The following is an 18,478-nucleotide window of genomic DNA, read 5'->3' as shown; positions in this document are numbered from 1 at the left end:
AAGAAAATTAATTAAAATTAATGCAACTTAAATGGAATTAATGGAACAAACATTTAAAAACAGAGGTAAAAGGAAAAAGTTCAAGAAAAACTTTAATCAGTAACAACATGATAGTCTGATAGAATTGTCGTCCTTGTGTTTTGAAGTAGTTCAGTTGGCTGCAATAGGAGAGAAGTCTTGGTGGAGTAACACAAAGCTACTGTCGGGCTCAGGTTTCCGATAATTCAGCCACCACTTCCTTTTACATCAATATATGAACCACCACTTCGGTAGGTTGACACTTCTAATGCCATGTGTTTAACGAGTGATTAAAGACAGAAAATGTTAATGTAATGTGCTTAACTTGATAAGTTCAAATTTTAAACTTTAAACTTGAAATACATGTTTTGAGACACAAGCTTCCAACAATCTTTCAGGGCAAGTAAACTTCAAACATTCAAACCCAAAATCAATTTGTTTGTCCGAGCAGAAGAACTCCGGCTGGGAACAATTCATACCCAAATTGAAAAAAAAAAAAAAAAAATTCGCTTCAGCTGGCGGGGGCGTGCACATTAGAGCCACAATTGGGCCAACTGAAGAGTGCAAACAAATCCAAGGGGAATGTTTACTGCTCGAAGTGACCATTGCTGTTGAAACTGAAGTTAAGGTTTCCACCTGAGGAGTGAGGACAACCTATGAATAGTTATTAAAACCCGGCCAGTTCAGCTGGTTCGATTGCAAAACGGTCACTATTTCGTTCCAGTTCATTAATAATGTCTACATGGGTCAGAAACAACATCATACTAATCCAAGACGGCGGATGATTACAGCTGGATCTTATCATAGGACTGCTCCCTCACTCACTTCATCTTTGCCTCAGTAAACAGTACATGGCGATTCACTCGCGGGTCATATTTTCGGAACTCGAGCTTTGTCTGAATCCTTCTGGGATTCTTCTTCTTCACATAAAAGAATCCAGTCCCGGCAGCCGAAACAAGCCTGATGAACATTGAAGCAGTCTTCTTCTTCTGGCCCATTCCTTGAACAGAGAAATAAAAGGCCAAACAAATCAGGAGGAAAGGATCCAATAGCTAATACTGTAATACATGAAATGGCAGCTAAAAAATATATATTCGAACTTACTATTGTAATTTGAAGAACAAGAGTACATATAACCGTTCTTAGTGGAGGCTTAACTGTACAGCCACCCACTTCAGATACCACGAGTTCATCAACAATGGGGGAACAAAAGCTCAACTGTAGAGCCTACCTTCGGTTTCCATAACAGGTAAAGGTGGCTGCTAGGGTTTGCAGGTTTACTTCTGCCCCCATTCCCATTTTATATCCAGAACTGGGAGAGTCAGGTTGACCCACGTCCTGGACATTTCAAGTCCAGGACGTCCTGTGAAACCCTTTCCTCATATCTATATTTATATATTATATAGGAATAATAATAACATGCGCATACATAATATGCATATTTTGCCATGTCCGTGCGTGCCTGTGTCTGTGCAGCCTTGCTGGCAATGGTTGTTTTCTGCAAGGCCATTACAACTAGGGCTGTAATCGAATCAAGCTGAGCCGAGCTTGGAACAGCTTAGGCTTGGCTCGATCTATTTTACTGGAACTCGAGCTCGACTCAAGCTCAAAATCTTGTTCAAGCTCGGGTTCATTTTATTCCTCATGAGCTCGAGCTCAACTCGCTCAAAATTTGTTTAGATCCATTTGCGAGCCAAGCTCGAGCTTGGCTCGTTTAAAATTCGTTTAGATCTATTCGCGAGCCAAGCCCGAGCTCAGCTCGCTTAAAATTCATTTAGATCTGTTCGTGAGACAAGCTTGAGCTCGACTTGTTAATTTTAAGCAAGCTCGACTTGAGCTCGGGTCGCTTAAAATTTGTTTAGATTCGTTCGCGAGCCTAGCTCCAACTCGGCTTGTTTAAAATTAGTTTAGATTCGTTCGTTAGCCAAGCTTGAGCTCGGCTAGCTTAGAATTCATTTAGATCTGTTTGCAAGCCGAGCTTGAGCTCGGCTTGTTAATTTTAAGCAAGCTCAACTCAGAGCTCGACTCGCTTAAAATTCGTTTAGATCCGTTCGCGACAAAGCTCGAGCTCAACTCGACAAAAGCTCGTTTACGAGCTCAAGTTTAAACTAATAATAAAATAAAACTCAAATTTAAATAACTTTTCTTATATTTGGACTAAAATAAGCATTAAAATAACTTTATTCAATGCTGGAATAGAAATGAGATTAAGAGACAAATTATACATAACTAGCCGTCTGTGCGAACAATATAGTCACATAACTAGCGGTCCTAACACAATTTTGTATAAAACTAACATATGAAATATTAATTCCAAAAAATCTTTTAACATTACATCGAAAAAAAAAAAAACAATGTTCAGAGATTTGAAAAACACTGTTGGGGTTGCATTTGGGGTTTTGAGAAATACATTTTTATATAAATAAAAAATTAGAATCAAAATAAATATATATACAAAATATACGAATCAACAAAGAAAAGAGTGGGAAAAAAAAACTTACCGGTCTGTGTGAACAGTATTCAGATTCGGTGCAAAAAACTCCTAGGCGACGACCGGAGGCTGATCTGGAGGCGGCGACGACGACCGAAGATGGAGGCGGAGGCGGAGGGGCGGACGACCAACGGAGGCCGATCTGGAGGCGGCGATGCCGACCGGCAGCAGATCTGGAGGCGGCAACGACCACCGAAGACGGAGGCGGAGGCGGTGGGGCCGACGACGACCGAAGGCGGAGGCCGAGGCAGATCTAGATGGGGCGCTGCGACCGGCGGCAGATCTCGAGGCTGCGACGACGGCCGAAGACGGAGACGGAGGGGCCGACGGCGGGAGTTCAGAGAGTGAGTGAGTGAGAGAGAGAGAGCGACCGGGGGGGGGGGAGTTAAGGGTTTTCAACTTTTCGCAAAGAGGTAGATCGGAAAGGGCGGGGACCGGGGGGGGGGGGGGGGGGTGGTTTGGCATTTAAATTTTTAATTTTTCTAAATATTTTTGTTATTAAATAAAAAATAAAATAATATTAATAATTATTTAATTAATAAAAATAAAATAATTTAATATTATAATAAATGATAAAATTATTTAAATTATGATAATTAATAAAAAATTTAAATTATAATTTATGATAATCATCTAAAACATAATAATAGAATAATTTAAATTATTATTGTATTAAATTAATATTTATTTAAAAATTTAATTATATAATAAATTTAATAATTATAATAAATTTATTTATTATATTATATTATTTTTAATATCTTCATAATTTTTAATATATTATATTATAATAAATAAATAATATATAATATAATTAATTATAATAATTTAATAATTATATTCATACATTTAAGAATTATATTAAAAATTATTTATAATAGTGTTAATTAAATTTTAATAATTTTTTTATTAAAATTAATAAAAATATATTTAATAAAAAAATTATAAATATAACCCTAAATACAAAAAAAATTAGGAAAAAGAGAAAAAAGATGAATGAAATTATAAACAAGATTAATAGAAATTGATATAAACCTAAAAATTAATCGATATGAAAAATGTTACAAATGATAAGAAAAAATTTAAAATTTTACAATTTTGTCTCTATTTTTATAAAAACCTTTTTATAAGCTTAATAATACTGTGTATTTATTAAAATTTTAGAGATTTTAAAAATAAGCAGATAAGCAAAAAATAATCTTAGAAATTATAAATCGTGTAGGGATTTAATCTTTTATTTTATATTTTTTGGGTATTTAAACAAATATTAAATAAAAATGTTACAAAAATAATTTAATACATAAAAATGAAAAATATAAAAAAAAAGATTAGCAATGAAAAATATTTAATAAAATATATAGAAAATGAAATAATAATTGTAGTGTTTAATATTTGATTCAAAATATATAAAAAAAAAATTGTCAATTTTAGTCTTTAAATCCTGATTCTTAAACAAACTAATTACACCACAAGTTCAAAACTTAAAAACATATAGGAAACAATATTCTTCTTAAGATAACTAAAATGTATATTGTACAAATATAAAAATGCAAGAGCATTAATATTACTTACAATTTAATGTTTTAGTATATAAGAAGAATGATAAATTTTATTATGATATTTAATAATTAATTAATAAATATATAAAAAGCTTAATACATTCTTTTGTCCCTTGACTAATAAAAAAAATAACTTTAAAGACCTACACTAAAAAGTACTCACTATTCATCCCTAGACTAAATTAATTTATACACTTTTCATCCTCGACTTAACAGTTGTTAATAGAGGAGTTAAATTTACCCCGTCAGCACTGCCATGTCATGCCACGTCACTCTTATTATTCTTGTCACTGCCACGTATATATACATACATTCACATATATATGTATACACACACCCAGCCAGTCATGGTTGCCGGCGACCGTGAAGAGCCCAGGTTTCCCTCTTCTCCCTTTCTCCTCGTTTTGGACAGTTTTTGCCTCTGGTCGATTCAACCACCGCGAGTTGCCTCGGACGCAACAGCCGCCGTCATCCTCTACATCGTGACCGCCATTGCCATTCTACTCCTTCTCCTCTCTCTGTCGTGACAGCTGGCCACCGCGACCTCCAACCAAGCTTCATCTTTTCCAGATTTGGGCGACCGCCGACCAAGCTTCGTCCACCAAATCGGGTCTTCGACCAAACCCGATGCCTCTTTCTCTCTCTTTCCCTGTCTTTCTCTTGCCCAGATTTGTTCCCCAACATCTGGGAGTTGGGGAAACTTGGGCTAGGGGTCGGGGACCAAGGTTTGGGGGTTCCCCGACCTCTTATAGCCGACACCCATGGTCAAGGAAACTAGCAGCCATGGTCGAGAAGCCCAGCCATGGCCCTCGACGGCCGCTGGGTTCTCGGACCCAACCACGACTAGGCTCTATGGCCGCGGTCGGGGAGCCTAGTTGTGGCGATAGGCATGGCTGTGTGTGTGCGTATATATATATATATGTGATGACGTGACACTGATAAGGATAATAAGAGTGATGTGACAGTGTTGACGGGGCAAATTTAACGCCTCTATTAACAACTATTAAATCAGGGATGAAAAGTGTACAAATTAATTTAGTTTAGGGATGAATAGTGAGCACATTTTAGTGCAGATTCTTAAAGCCATTTTTTTAATTAGTCTAAGGATGAAAAAATGTATTAAGCCTATATAAAATAACAGTATAAGTGTTTGATTAATCAAACATAATGCGTTTATTGATGGTTAACCTACTAAAAATAATAAGTGGCATTTATTGATTCAATTAATATATATGTATTTGACAAAAAATTCTATAGTTAATTCAATTAATTTTTTTATATTTATATATATCTAAATCTAGTTAAAAGTAAATATAATATACGATATATTTTTATATAAACAAATATTACGAACTAAGTATATATTATATTCTTATAGAAAAATATATAGCACTAATTGTTGACTAAATGTGCTTAGTTTAATGGTCAAAATATAAAAATCTTAGGTTATATTTACTTTACTTTTCAATTTTCAGTTTTGATTTTTAAATTTATTTTCAATTTTCTGTTTTAGTAGCCTATTTTTAAAAAATTAAAAACACGTTTTCTTTGTTATTTTAAAAAACCATTTTTCAAAACAAAAAATTAGAAAACGCGTTTTCTTTAAAATTTTGAAAATAATATTTTATTCAATAAATTTGATTATTCAGTAAATTAAAAATATTTAATATTAATATATTATTAAAAATATATATACATTTTAAAATTAATGAATTTTGTAATATTTTTTTATTATAATAATAAAATATAAATAAATAAATAAATATATTTTGAGTTTAGAATTTATTTTGAATGAAAAGACTCAAAACAATTTTTTTTTGTTTTGAGTTTTCTTTATAATTTTTTTTTTCAAAAATACATTTTTAAAAACAATAAAAAAACGCGTTTTTATTATTTTAAAAAATCAAAAACTAAAAATAATTTAAAAACAACAAAGAAAACGTAACCTAAATGTTGTAGGTTTGAATCATCACAAAAACAATATCTTTTTTTTCTGAAATTGCAATATTTTGATATTTATTTACTTGTTGACTTATTTAAAAATTATACATATTGATATTCAATTTATTATATAAAAATTCATGTGATTATCAAGAGATTATTTTTAATATAATGTTAATATTTTTATAAGATTAATTTCTATAAAATTGATATTATTTAGTCATTAATTTAAAGGAATAAAACATTATTTCTTTATATATTTTTATTTTATACATATTGGCATATTGATAAATTTACATAATTAACTCTAATTATTAACTCAATTCATTTTATTCACGAACTCATAGTCAAGCTAGCTTGCGAGCTCATTTTCAAGCCAATTGACGAACTTGATCACGAGCTAGCTCACGAGCATACTATCGAGCCAGCTCACGAGCTTTGTTTATGAGCCCATTTGTTGAGCTGGTTCGCGAGCTAGTTCACGAGCTTACAATCGAGCCAGCTCACGAACTTTGTTTACGAGCCCATTTGTCGAGCCAGATCGCGAGCTGATTCACGAACTTATAAATGAGCCATCTCACAAGCTAGTTCACGAATTTACAAACGAGCCAGCTCGCGAGCTAACGAGTCGAGTATTGGGTTGCTCAAGTTCAGCTCATTTAACTTTTCGAACTTTAAATCTAAACTCAAGCTTGACTCGTTTATGAATCAAACTAAACACGAACGAGTTTTTTTTGAGCCGAACGTCGAGCCACTCAACTCGTTTACAGCCCTAATTACAACTCCAACTTTTTGAGAGAAAAAAAAAAAAAAGAATCCAATTTACAGACCTCGACTTGAAATATTGCCCTCATTCTCAAAACTCAAAAGTCGGGGACAACTTCCACAATGATAGAATCTCCATCCCAACTATCTTACTTAGAAAAGAAAGAATCACCATCCCAGCAAAGGGTTTGTTATCATAACCACTTTCATAACCTCATCCCATCTGGCATGTCACAAGGGTAAAGTAAATATGATCTTATACCATGAACAGTTTGGTAATAACTCTACTTCTAGTATAATTTCTCTTTAACCAAAATTAATTGTGACTTTAGTCACAGAACTACTACTATCTCCAAGACCAAATACTTGTACTCTAACCACCCCCAATCCATTTATGTCTCTCTGAAAACAGGTGCCATTTAGAAAACCCAATTCATCCATAACATACACAATATACAGAAACTAGGCCAAAGAATTAGGTTTATGTTTGTAAACCATAGCTCTAGAACAAACACTAATAATAAACACGTTAATAATAGTTCAAAATCATTTCAACTCAACTTAATTAACATTTTTACACTCCCTTCGTGGCACTCTACTTTCTATTCTATAAGATCCTATTACTTACTCTAAAAGAATTAACACGTCAAAAACATTGTCTTCCCTAGAAAATAAGTATCATTTCAAAAACCTAATTCATTCATAATATATATGGTATAGATAGATACAAAAACTAGGCCAAATAAGTGGGCATATGTTTATCAACCTTAGTTTTTAGAACAGAAGCTGACAAGAAAGGTAAGCAGATACATGTTGACGCCAGTTCAGAATCTTTTCAAATCAACTTAACAAATTAGCCCTTTTATTCTCCCTTCATGGCAATCTATTTTCTATAAGATTTTGTTACTTATCATAAAAGAAATGAACGCTTCGCAACCAAATAGAACATGAAAAATCAACATTCATAGCTATTTCAACTACACAGAATACAAATGCTTGCTTAATCTCATCCATCCATGCTCAATACACATAATCTTCTAAGGTGAATACGGCATAGCTTTAATTATTCAAGAAAATCCAATAAGAATCCAAACCAATAGAACAACGCCAGCTCCAAAAGCATTTAACACTGGATGAACACACGGAAAAACTATACGTCTATAATTTTCCAGCCAATGAAAGAGTAGGCAATGCTAGTATCCAAAAAGTATGAGAATGTTGTTTACCTATGCGCGCATGCAAGAGACTCACTGATAAACCATAAAACTCTTGGAGATTGTTTCAAAACCTGATATAAAACCTCGTATGGTTCAGAATCCTTTCTTCTGCAGATCCATCCACAGCAGAGCAATGGAAATTACAGAAGAAAAACCTTTTGGGGATTTTTATGGAAAAAGAAGAGAAAATCATTCGTTACCTTGATGATTCCCTTTAGAATGTCCAATGCTAGTGGAGGAGAGTGAACAGAAAGAAGACGTTAACGACGGTGGAATGAACGCCGACGTTGGTGTTGGTCGCCAAAGATGAGTACGGGAGGCTTTCTCAAAAACCCTACTGTTTTCTATGTATTTATGATAATCTTGTAAGTAAGACACAAGGCTAGGTTATCTGCATACAGAACTCGCTGGAGGGGTATGATTGTAAGATTATATAGTTTGGGGGGTGTTAAATGCAAAAGCGTCATAATTTAGGGGGGGGCAAGTTTGCAGGGGTCCAAGTCCGCCCTTGCGCACGTTAGCATTGACCGTCCCTCCGATTGAGCCCTAAACAGCGATCAGCATCGTTCTCTCCCTCTAGAGCAAAAACTCGAAGCAACAGAAGAGAGAAAGGTACGGAATTTCGATTGATTCTAGATGGCTTCTCTGTTTGGCTACTGAGAAATCGCAGGAAACTGAGAAGGAGAACTTTTCCCTTAAACCTCTTTTGATAGGAGTTATGCATTTGCGTTTCTTTTTCTTGGATTTTCTCGAGAGCCAAAAGGAACGGTCTCTTAATTGCTTGCTGAAGGTTTTGATCTTTGATTGAAAAATCAGGGGGAATTAATCGATCGGATTTGGAGATGTCGAGTGCTGTGGATGCGTCGGGTGACCCAATCCCGACGTCGGCGGTGCTGATGGCAGCAGCGAAGCATATAAACACCAAATGTAGAGCTGAAAATGTGGCCTTCCTCAAATGCAAGAAAGAAGACCCGAACCCCGAGAAATGCGTCGACAAAGGCCGGCAAGTCACTCGATGCGTCCTCAACCTGTAAGCACCTATATGTTCATTTGCATTTGTTCGCGCATACATTCAATTTTTATTGGTAGTTCAGCATAAATGTTTGTACACTGAAACGATTGGCCACGCTGAGGTTGTGTTTGGAAGCTGGATTCCTTGAGAGAAAAGGGAAGGGATGGAAAATGACAGGCAAAGAAAATGAAAATATTTATGCTAGAATTTGTTTGTTTGGGGTAGAAATGAGAAGAAAGCATACAATATTACTTGATTTTGACATGAGAACTAATGGAAGTGGAATAGGGTAGAGAACAGAATATGAGTGGTTATTATGGTACCTGATGATATGTAAAATCTTATTGCACAAATGAATTCACAAATTTCTTTTAGTCGTTTTATTTTAAAATGTTTGATTTATGTTTCTAACAAGAGAATCTGACTAGTTTATTATATACTCGAACTTATGGTGATTTTTTGGAATGTTTAAGCATAGGCTATCATATTTGTCTGGTTTCATTAGTGTTGTATTAGGAGTTGTAGGTGAGTGTCGCAGCTTATGATCACATTTATGTTTGTCAACAAGGAAAAAGAAAAAATTAAAAAGGCATAAAGATTTCTTTTTTGTTTTCAGGAGTAAAAGTGGATAGGTTTATGTTATTATTTCTAAGCCAGGAAATATAGAGGGATTCAGCTTGGCAGTTGTGTTGTACTTTACAACATTATCTCAATAATTCTAGGTACTCTTTGCCATCTTGGAGGTACATTATTTTCTTTTAGGCAAAAATGTCAACATGTTCACCAGGTTATGCCTATCAATTCTATTGAGGCCCGGCCCAGACAACTAGAGAATACTAAGCTTTGTATGCATTATGTGTTCTTCTTAAACAACAACGACGACAGTTTTTCATAGTTTGTCTAGAGTTCATGCTTTGAATCCAACTAAGTTTTACATTGGCTGTCGGATACCTAACACAACCCTTCTCCTTTATTCGGCCTTGGGACCGGCAATTGATAACATCCCCAGGCGGAGTTATTGTGTGTTCTTCTTCTTCTTTTATTTTTTTGATTTTCTGCATAACATAGATTTTGGACCAAGGTCCAAACTATATTCACCATCAAATTACTTGAGACATCTATCTGACTGAATCTATTGACAGTTTTCTTTTATAAATTGTAAGAGTTATGAAGAGGATACAACCATGTAGATCAAAGAACCAAAAAAAACATATAAACCCTATGCACCAGTTCCTGCTAATGGTATATGTTGATAAAATTTATTCAAAAAATTACCCCTCCCCTCTCCCCCTTAAGAACCAACTCCACAAAAAGGAAATGATATTACTCTTGAACTGAGAAATGTAGTCCTCAATTCTTTCAAGTATCCTATCCCTCTCTCTTCAAATAGTTCACAAACATGTAGAACCAATAGTCTCACCTTTTTCTTCCATTGTGAATTCTTATTGATTGAAGCAATAAAAAGCTTCAAATACCCATGTAAACACCCCAAGCCAGAACAAAACAATTAAGAAACAAGGTGCAAGCTTTCTAGTCTCTGGACAATGTACAAAATTGTCTTCTCCTAATCATAATATATGATTAGAAATATAATCCTCAATTCTTTCACTCCTCCTATTCCCCTCCTCTCAAATAGTTCACAAACATGTGAAACCGTCACAACTTTCTCTACCTTCTGGAACACTTAAGTGATAAAGGCTTCCAAAAGATGTGGAAATACCCCAAGCCATATGAAAGCAATCAAGAAACAGTGGGAAAGGGGCAATGTACAAGCAAGTGATTAACCACATTCTTTTCAAAGTTGAAGATAAAATTCTTTGCTTGGCAATGCCATAATAAGAATTTACAGCTAGGAAACCTCCCTTAGACCTCAACCATCTTCAAAGTCATCCTCTTGACCTGTTTGAGCAGAATGTTCCTTGAGCATTTGATGTAACATTCCTAGATGATTAATAGATTCCTCCACCACCCAATCTCTCAGCTCCCAATATCCCAGAAATCCTGTGAATCCTCAACAATATGGTAATCACTATCCAAAGCCTCCTATTTCTTGTTGCCTCCTCAAACAAGTCCCTCAACTCTCTATCTCCACTCCAAAAGTGAATGCATCTCTAGTACTTACCTCCACTGACAGTTACTATTGTCTCTTGCCATTTTCTTTATATATGTCTAGAGTATTTATCTATTTGATTTAGAATTTTGTGAATATAATTTGTAACCAAGTGACAGGATAGTTGTCAGAAACACCAATGACCTCAGAAGATTGTTCAATTCATAATCCTTCAGTTATTTTGTCCCTTTTATTTCAAATAATTGTTTTTCACATGCACATCTCCTATAGCTTCTTATTTCTTTTTCAGGTCTTGTGGACACCAGTTTCCATAAAAGAACATAGTCCTATGCTTTACCTCTCAATAGTGATTTAAGGCACCATGTTGTACAAATTTTACCAAATCTTGCCTTGTTCAACTGTTAGGATTGGAATTTAAGCAATTTCAAAGTTATGCCTATTGAAGGATGGGAAACATGCTCTCTCTCATGTTGTAGTGAAGGTTATCCATATTTAAGACAAATTCAAGGTTAAATCAAGATAATCCCCCTTGGCATGTGGTGAATGGTGATGTTCATTGTAGGTATCCATATTTAATACAAATTCAAGGTTATCCATATTGATGCATTTATCTAAAGGCATCAATAAAGTCAATATGTAGGTTAATATGTGATAGGCACCAGATAAGAAACGCAGGTGATGATGCTCAGTGTAGGTATGTGCTAGTACCCTTGGCAAGCAGTCCAAAACCCAGAAAGGTTCACAAAAACCTAGGTCAGTCAATCGCTTCATCTAACTGGAAACATGGATAACAAGCCATCTGCACAACCTTCTCACTTCTGTCCCTATTTTGAAGTAAGGTAGGGCAGTTCACTTGAGTTCCTGACCATCCTTACCCCCGTGATTATGGAACATATGGAACCTCTGTTGCTCTGGGGAACCGGGCAAGACATAGCTAGCAGCATAGGAGCAAATATGGTAAGGGTCTTGAGCACCATTTACTGTCCTAATATTCTAAACCTGAATGTCCACTATAGTTTACACCTGGGTATATTTCTCCCACCACATTTTTGGCCTTATCACATTGTCTCCATATCATCCTTTGCACACGCATTGAGCCCTTGAGGTAACACATTGCACGTCTGTGTAACAGCACTTTGGCCCCAAGGACCCTAACATATCTCCACTGTCTCCCCTTCCTTGAGTTATGACAATTCCAATTCAAGTACAAGCCAAAGCATGTAGAGTATTGGCACTCAGGGTTACCCATTTAGGACTTGAGTTAGTTCTTCTCCACTTGACTATGAGGTTGGTTGGGTGATCATGTCCTCCCCCTAAGGGTATTCTTCTAGCTATATAGCCTCAAGCATTGCCCATCTCATTGTCATTTAATATACCTGTCTAATGCCATAGGTTGGGTGCTTGCCATCCAGCAAAAAAAGTCATTGTTGTTAGGTGTTGAGCCTACCCCCCTTATGTTACTTCCCAGCTAAGCATGTACCAAGTTGGTATGGCTGGCACTTGACTTTTGGACCAGTCTTGCCATGTCCTTCAAGCAAGTTCTGCTAGCCAGCCTCCATCTGCTTCTCCAAGCTAGCAATTTCATCCTCCTTCAAGACTCTTAACTTCACCATTACGGTAGTACGCTCTCTCCCTCCCTCCAAATATTACCTTTCCTGATCTAACTTAATTGATAAGATGCCATATTCTTTGATTTTTTCCTCCTCTTCCCAGCCTCTTCTTTCCCTAGAATATATTCTAGTTTAACGTCATCTAAAGCAAGACAAGTGCTAGCAGGAACTTTTTCAGCTTTCTTTGCTCCACATGGTTTTATTTATGTCTACCCGTTATGCTAGCACATAATGACATAGAGCGATCAAGAAAAAGATAGGTCTGATACCAAATCAATAATCAATAATGACCATAACCATACTCTAATTAGGATTCCATAATCCCAATCTAATCAAGATTCTAATGAAACCTACTAACTAAAGGAAACAAAAAGAAATTAGGAAAGAAAATAGATGAACAAATCTAATTCCTATTTCTATGCCTGGAATAATGTTTTCCAAAATATTTTCTTTTATGTTCATCTCATAATGTTTGTTTCTCAGAGGTAAATTAGTGACACTGAACCTGCCTCGTTTTTTTCTGAGGCAGGTTGCAAATATTATTTGCACTTGCTTAGTGTTCTATATTTTATAAAGAATTCCAAAATTATTGGGACTACACATTAATGTACTCTGGCAGCTTGCCATCACCTTATGGCTTGAAATTTTATCCATAGTTGAGTGATAGATTTTTGCATTTGGATCTTAATTGTCGAGCTTGCCTCCTAGGATGACCCCATTTTTCATTTGTTCTAAATGAAGTGCTAAATCTTGCAGCCATACAAATATCACTCCACTTTTTCGTGTTGGATTAAAACTGAAACAGCACGTGTAAATTATGTCTTAAGAATTTTTTACATTGAAATTCTATCACATGATCAGATACTCATATGGTGCTAGGAAACTTGCATCTTGCTTCAAAGCATTTCTAAATTATATGGTAACTGTCCTGCAGGTTGAAGGAACTTCATCAAACGTGCACGAAGGAGATGGATGCTTATGCCGGTTGTTTGTACTACCACACGAATGAGTTTGACTTGTGTCGCAAGGAGCAGAATGAATTCGAGAAAGCGTGTCCTTTGGAGTGACCGGCAGATGCCACCTAGAACCGGACTATGCTCATAATAATTTACCAACCCCCGACCTGAAATGAGCAAATTTCTTCCTTTCTTCTTTCTATTTTGTTTTGGTGCACTTCCATTGTAACTGTACCTGGTCTGGGATGCCACTCACCTAAACTGCAGATCATTCCCGTTCAATGCTTCTAATACAACACTGCTTTGTTACCATCATAATCGCTGACAATTGCTGCATTGTTTGTTGAGATAGTTGTTTATGTGTTTGCTGGGGCTTGGACAAGTAATAGTTGCTTATGCCAGTGGTTTTGCAAAGTGCTTTGTTGTACACCGAACAAAGGAAATCATGATTATAGTCATTCGAAACAACGTCACACTGAACTTGAACTGGAAACCTTAGGCTCCACTCCACCTTGTTCGTGAACCCAGCGATTAAGAAATGTTGCGTCTCATTTCCATGTACCCAACCAGTCTCATATTCTAGTAGGATTTTATTGAGCATTATTAAACTCCCTGTCTTAATTTGACTATACAAGCTTTAGTGAGGCTAGAAATTGAGCTCTAGAAATTGAGCTAAATAGGTAAATTAAAACTCCTAATAAAATATTAGATATTCCTGGGTAACTAAAACTAATAGCAATCATGTCAACAAAATAAAACGACAATACCATCGAGTTGACAGATGCAATAGACCACCACTTTATAAGCTTGAGATTGTAAATCTGAGTGGGTTAAATTTTAATGTTGCTCGAGTAGTCTCACACTGTATTGTCTATAAGTTAATTTAAATGAAAAATTGATGATCCATCCCACCAAAAACAATAATTAACCAAGGTTTGCCGCTTATGGGTTTGAGATTTACTCGCATCTCTTAAACAACTTAAATTGGTTCTTGAAAACTGTATCTCATCCTATTACAAAAATTTAATTATGGCGTTTATGAAGGGACTGATATGGGTGTGGCCTAGTGTCTTGTCCCCCATTATTGGCATAGAATGATTGAGGGAGCAAATATTCAATTCTGATGATTCTAAGTTTGAATCTTCGTTACTGAATTACTGTATTTGATAAGATAAGACTGATGGTTATTTATTTATTTATTGTTATATGAATGAGAATTATAACATAAAATATGAATAATAATTTACAATAATAAGGATTATATTGAACCGATTAGTTAGGTCTTGTCTTGAATCGAGAACCTGCAAAGTAATGCTTTTAATTCTTGAGATAACTCCAAATGCTCGAGTCAATAAGAAAAAATGTGAGTAAACATAGAAAAGATTTTGTTTGTGTTTATATTTTTAGGAGTTCACTCTTATTTATACATGGCATGATTTGACATCCCGTGTGTAATTTGGGCCGTTGGGCTGAAAATCTCAAGTTGCTAGGGAATTTTCAAAATAGTAGAGAGATTTTCAGTTGATCAGATCTATTAGAGATTCCTAATTAACCAAGTTTAGTGAGTAGACTAAGTTTGTGTGGATCTTCCATGTTAGTAATTAATCTGGATTCAGGATGAGTCAAATTTGGGTCACGTCCAATATGGGGGACACGTATCATTCCTATGTGAAAAGTGACAACTTCAAATTGGCTTTTCTTGGCACACGTCTCATGCTTTTAGCTTATTTTTTGAGTTATCCCCTCCTCAGAAAGGCAAGGCAATGAAGAGGTCCATTTAGCTTGGTTCCTCATCTAGGCATATATGCTTAGCAACTTCCTTGATACTCCTTTGGGGGTAAGACTCAATTAATATGGCTTGAGAATTGGTAGGAGAAAAAGGATAAGGTAGTTTGGGATTCTCCTTTGGTTAAGGTTCCTTCCCCTTTTATGTTTTTGGAATCTTTGCTCAACGCTCATGACAATGCTAAGGAAAGCCACATAGCATGAGCAAGTTGACTTTAGATCACTTCTAACCTCATCAACACCCTTGGGGGTTGGGAACTTCATTGTCATGTGGTAAATGCTTAGAATGGCTTATGAGGCATTGAGTTTGGAGTCCCGTAAGATCATGTTATAAATTGATGGAACGTCCACTATCATATCCAATGTGATCGTGGTTGTTCTAGAACATCTCCCAATAATTAATGAGAATTGGATTAATTTATTTGAATAAACCATTTTTTCGTCAAAACCAATAATAAGAAATTGAGCTGGTTTTAACTATTCCATCTTATATACCATACCCATTGTTATATGTATTTCCCGCATCTCCCCGCATGGGCCAGACTCGGTCCGATAGACCGGCCCAATCACCCAAGGCCGAGAAGGCCCGGACGACCTCGTCAAGGAAGGTCCAGCCTCCATCAAAGACCCGGAACTCGTAAAGCGAGCGTATGGCGAGCTCCCGGTAATCCCCCAACGAGCTCGGAGCAATCGACTAACGAGCTCCTGAAATATCCTCCAGATCGCTGGGCCATCCAGGTCGCTCGCCTAAAATCTCCAGCTCGCATGAGCGGCAAAGCTGCTGAGAAGTCAGAGGTAGGGTCCGATCACTTTATCTGTAACAGCCCATGCCCCTCGTAATGAGGATCCCACTCCCGGTCTTGCGAAGGCGGTAAGAACTATTTGTCCCCCATTATACAAACACTGTATTTTTATATATTATCTAGATTGTAAAAGTCCCTCAAGAAAAATGGAAATAAAGGGGGCCATGAGGGGCAAAGAGGAGGGACACAGAAAAAAGAATAATCAGATACCGCCACTCTGGGAGAATGATCAGAGGGCGGCCGTGGACTAGGCATCGTTCTGGCCGAACCACGTAAAAGATTCTGGTGTACACGCTTGGAACTTTGGGGGAGGGGGGGGGTTTTCTTCCTTCCTTCTCGGTATTTTTTTGGATTGACTCACCGCGGCCCAAAACGAATCACGGTCGGCCGAAATCAAACGTCGACATTTTGGCGCTAGAGGAAGGGGCCGCTCTGATCAATAGCCATGGCTAGAGGAAGGAATACTAGAAGTTCCGAGGCGGCGGTCGACCCGCCTGAAAATCACCACGACCGACCACGAGACTTACCACCAAATGGAGGACCCATTGCCCCGACAGCCGATACTCCTTTGCCGCCGCCCGCCGGAGACGCTCCCGGCATACCACCACGGATCCCTGTCCAGCCTACTGTCCAAATCACCGGGACAGGGACGATCCGGGACTGGCAACAGCGCCAGGAAGCATTGGAGAATACGGTAATGCAACTCGCTGACGCGGTCAGAATTCTGGCCCAAGCTCAAGCACGGGCTGTCCGCGACCCACCGGCGTCGCCTCGCAGGGTCCGCCAACCGCGGGAGGAGAGACACCCACCCGCGGAAGAAGATATCGGGGATAACTACCCGTCCCCAATTCACCGCTCCCCAGTCCGAGAAAGAAGCAGGCGATCGCAAGCCCAGCAATCAGTAGGACCGGACTCAACTGTGGAAGAGCTGTATCAGAGGGTGCGACAGCTGGAGGAACGACAAGGAGTCCGCAGCCAGAATAATGGCCGTGGGGATAGGACGCCGTTCGCCAGAGAAATTGAGCTCGAACCCCTGCCCCGGAGGTTTAAGGTCCCGAGCATGCCGCAATATAATGGGGACAGCGACCCCTATGATTACCTGGATGCGTACAACGTGCAAATGGATCTACAGACAACCAGCTCGCTGGCTAAATGTCGCGCCTTCCCAGCAATCTTAGGAGACATCCCCCGAGCTTGGTTCAGAAGCCTTCCGCCTCGTAGCATCAACAGCTGGGAGGAGTGCCAACAGAGGTTCCTTAACCAATACAGGGCTCTAAGGAGGCAGCTCGCGCCACCTTGCCACCTCGCCACCGTATTCCAGAAAGCAAACGAACCATTAAGGGATTACATCGCCAGGTTCAGGCGCGAGGTGAGCAACGTCGAGGATCCCTCGGATGAAAGTATCCTAACGGCGATCTCCGCCGGCCTCCGAAAAGACGGAAAGCTCTACGAGAGCATCTACCGAACCCCGGTCAAAGACCTGGGGGAATTCTATGAACGAGCTTCCAAGGAAATCCGATGGGAAGACGCCTTCGGGACGAAGAAGCCCGTCGGGTCGAGAGAAGAAGTTGGGGGCTCCAGCCAGAGTAAGAAAAGGCACAACGGAGACGCCGGAAGAGAAGCTCGGGGGGAGCGCTCGAGCAATGAAGTGTTCAAGCGAGCTCGGAAGGCAGAGGGAGATGAGCGACCTCATAGATCACAGCGCTTTGACAGCTACTGTGCCCTGTCAGACCCCCAAGAAAGGATCTTCGCCATCGAAAGGAACAAAGAGGAATTCGGGAAGCCCAACCCGTTAAGAACCCCAAACAAATTCCGAAACAAAGAAAAATTTTGCGCATACCACAACGAGGCGGGTCACAACACCTCGGAATGCTGGGCCCTAAGGGACGCCATCGAAGATCTGATAAGAAGAGGTCGCTTGAAAGATTACGTGGTGCGGCCGACTAATCAACCAAGCCAGCCGCCGGTACAGCAGCAGCCTCCCACCGACGACGACCAAGCACCGGCTGTACGAACCATCTACACGATCCATGGCGGGCCCCACCTCGCTGGTTCCTCCCACAAATCCCGCGACAAATACATACGAGAGGCCAACCATGTCTTGCTAGCGAGATCGGGCGAACAGCCGGTTCCCGCGAAGCGGCCTAGGGGTAACCCAATCCCGGAGAAGATGTTTTTCTCGGAAGAAGACGCCAGAGACGTCCATTGGCCGCACAACGACGCACTCGTTATACGAGCCCAGGTCGGCAA

At 38.3% G+C, this 18,478-nt stretch overlaps 2 protein-coding genes across 5 annotated transcripts; one reads left to right on the top strand and one right to left on the bottom strand.

The window, feature by feature from the left end:
• Positions 1–629: 629 nt before the first annotated feature.
• LOC127800194 (uncharacterized) lies at positions 630–8,353 on the bottom strand. 4 transcript variants are annotated; one of them, XM_052334670.1, is made up of 3 exons: positions 8,192–8,353; positions 8,001–8,099; positions 630–1,018 (listed from the first exon to the last, which is right to left on the bottom strand). In XM_052334670.1, the coding sequence occupies exon 3, from the start codon at positions 1,014–1,016 to the stop codon at positions 840–842; it is 177 nt and encodes a 58-aa protein (XP_052190630.1). In that variant the 5' UTR covers positions 1,017–1,018; positions 8,001–8,099; positions 8,192–8,353; the 3' UTR covers positions 630–839. The 4 variants fall into 4 exon arrangements, with proteins under 4 accessions (XP_052190630.1, XP_052190629.1, XP_052190631.1 ...); XM_052334669.1 differs by having other exon boundaries at positions 8,001–8,062; XM_052334671.1 differs by lacking the exon at positions 8,001–8,099 and having other exon boundaries at positions 8,192–8,340.
• Positions 8,354–8,451: 98 nt separating this feature from the next.
• Positions 8,452–13,960, top strand: LOC127800193 (NADH dehydrogenase [ubiquinone] 1 alpha subcomplex subunit 8-B). The gene is made up of 3 exons (XM_052334667.1): positions 8,452–8,603; positions 8,808–9,021; positions 13,619–13,960. The coding sequence occupies exons 2-3, from the start codon at positions 8,834–8,836 to the stop codon at positions 13,749–13,751; spliced, it is 321 nt and encodes a 106-aa protein (XP_052190627.1). The 5' UTR covers positions 8,452–8,603; positions 8,808–8,833; the 3' UTR covers positions 13,752–13,960.
• The last annotated feature ends 4,518 nt before the right edge of the window (positions 13,961–18,478 follow it).

Source organism: Diospyros lotus, chromosome 4 (genome assembly GCF_014633365.1).
Source record: "Diospyros lotus cultivar Yz01 chromosome 4, ASM1463336v1, whole genome shotgun sequence".
Lineage (NCBI taxonomy): Eukaryota > Viridiplantae > Streptophyta > Magnoliopsida > Ericales > Ebenaceae > Diospyros > Diospyros lotus.
This window is presented reverse-complemented; position numbering and strand designations above follow the sequence as displayed.

Excerpts from the sequence above, each read along its gene's own strand:
- LOC127800193 (XM_052334667.1), top strand. The coding sequence starts at position 8,834 with ATGTCGAGTGCTGTGGATGCGTCGGGTGACCCAATCCCGACGTCGGCG. Across the intron at positions 9,022-13,618 it reads ACTCGATGCGTCCTCAACCT|GTTGAAGGAACTTCATCAAA; the intron begins GTAAGCACCTAT and ends ACTGTCCTGCAG.
- LOC127800194 (XM_052334670.1), bottom strand. The coding sequence starts at position 1,016 with ATGGGCCAGAAGAAGAAGACTGCTTCAATGTTCATCAGGCTTGTTTCG.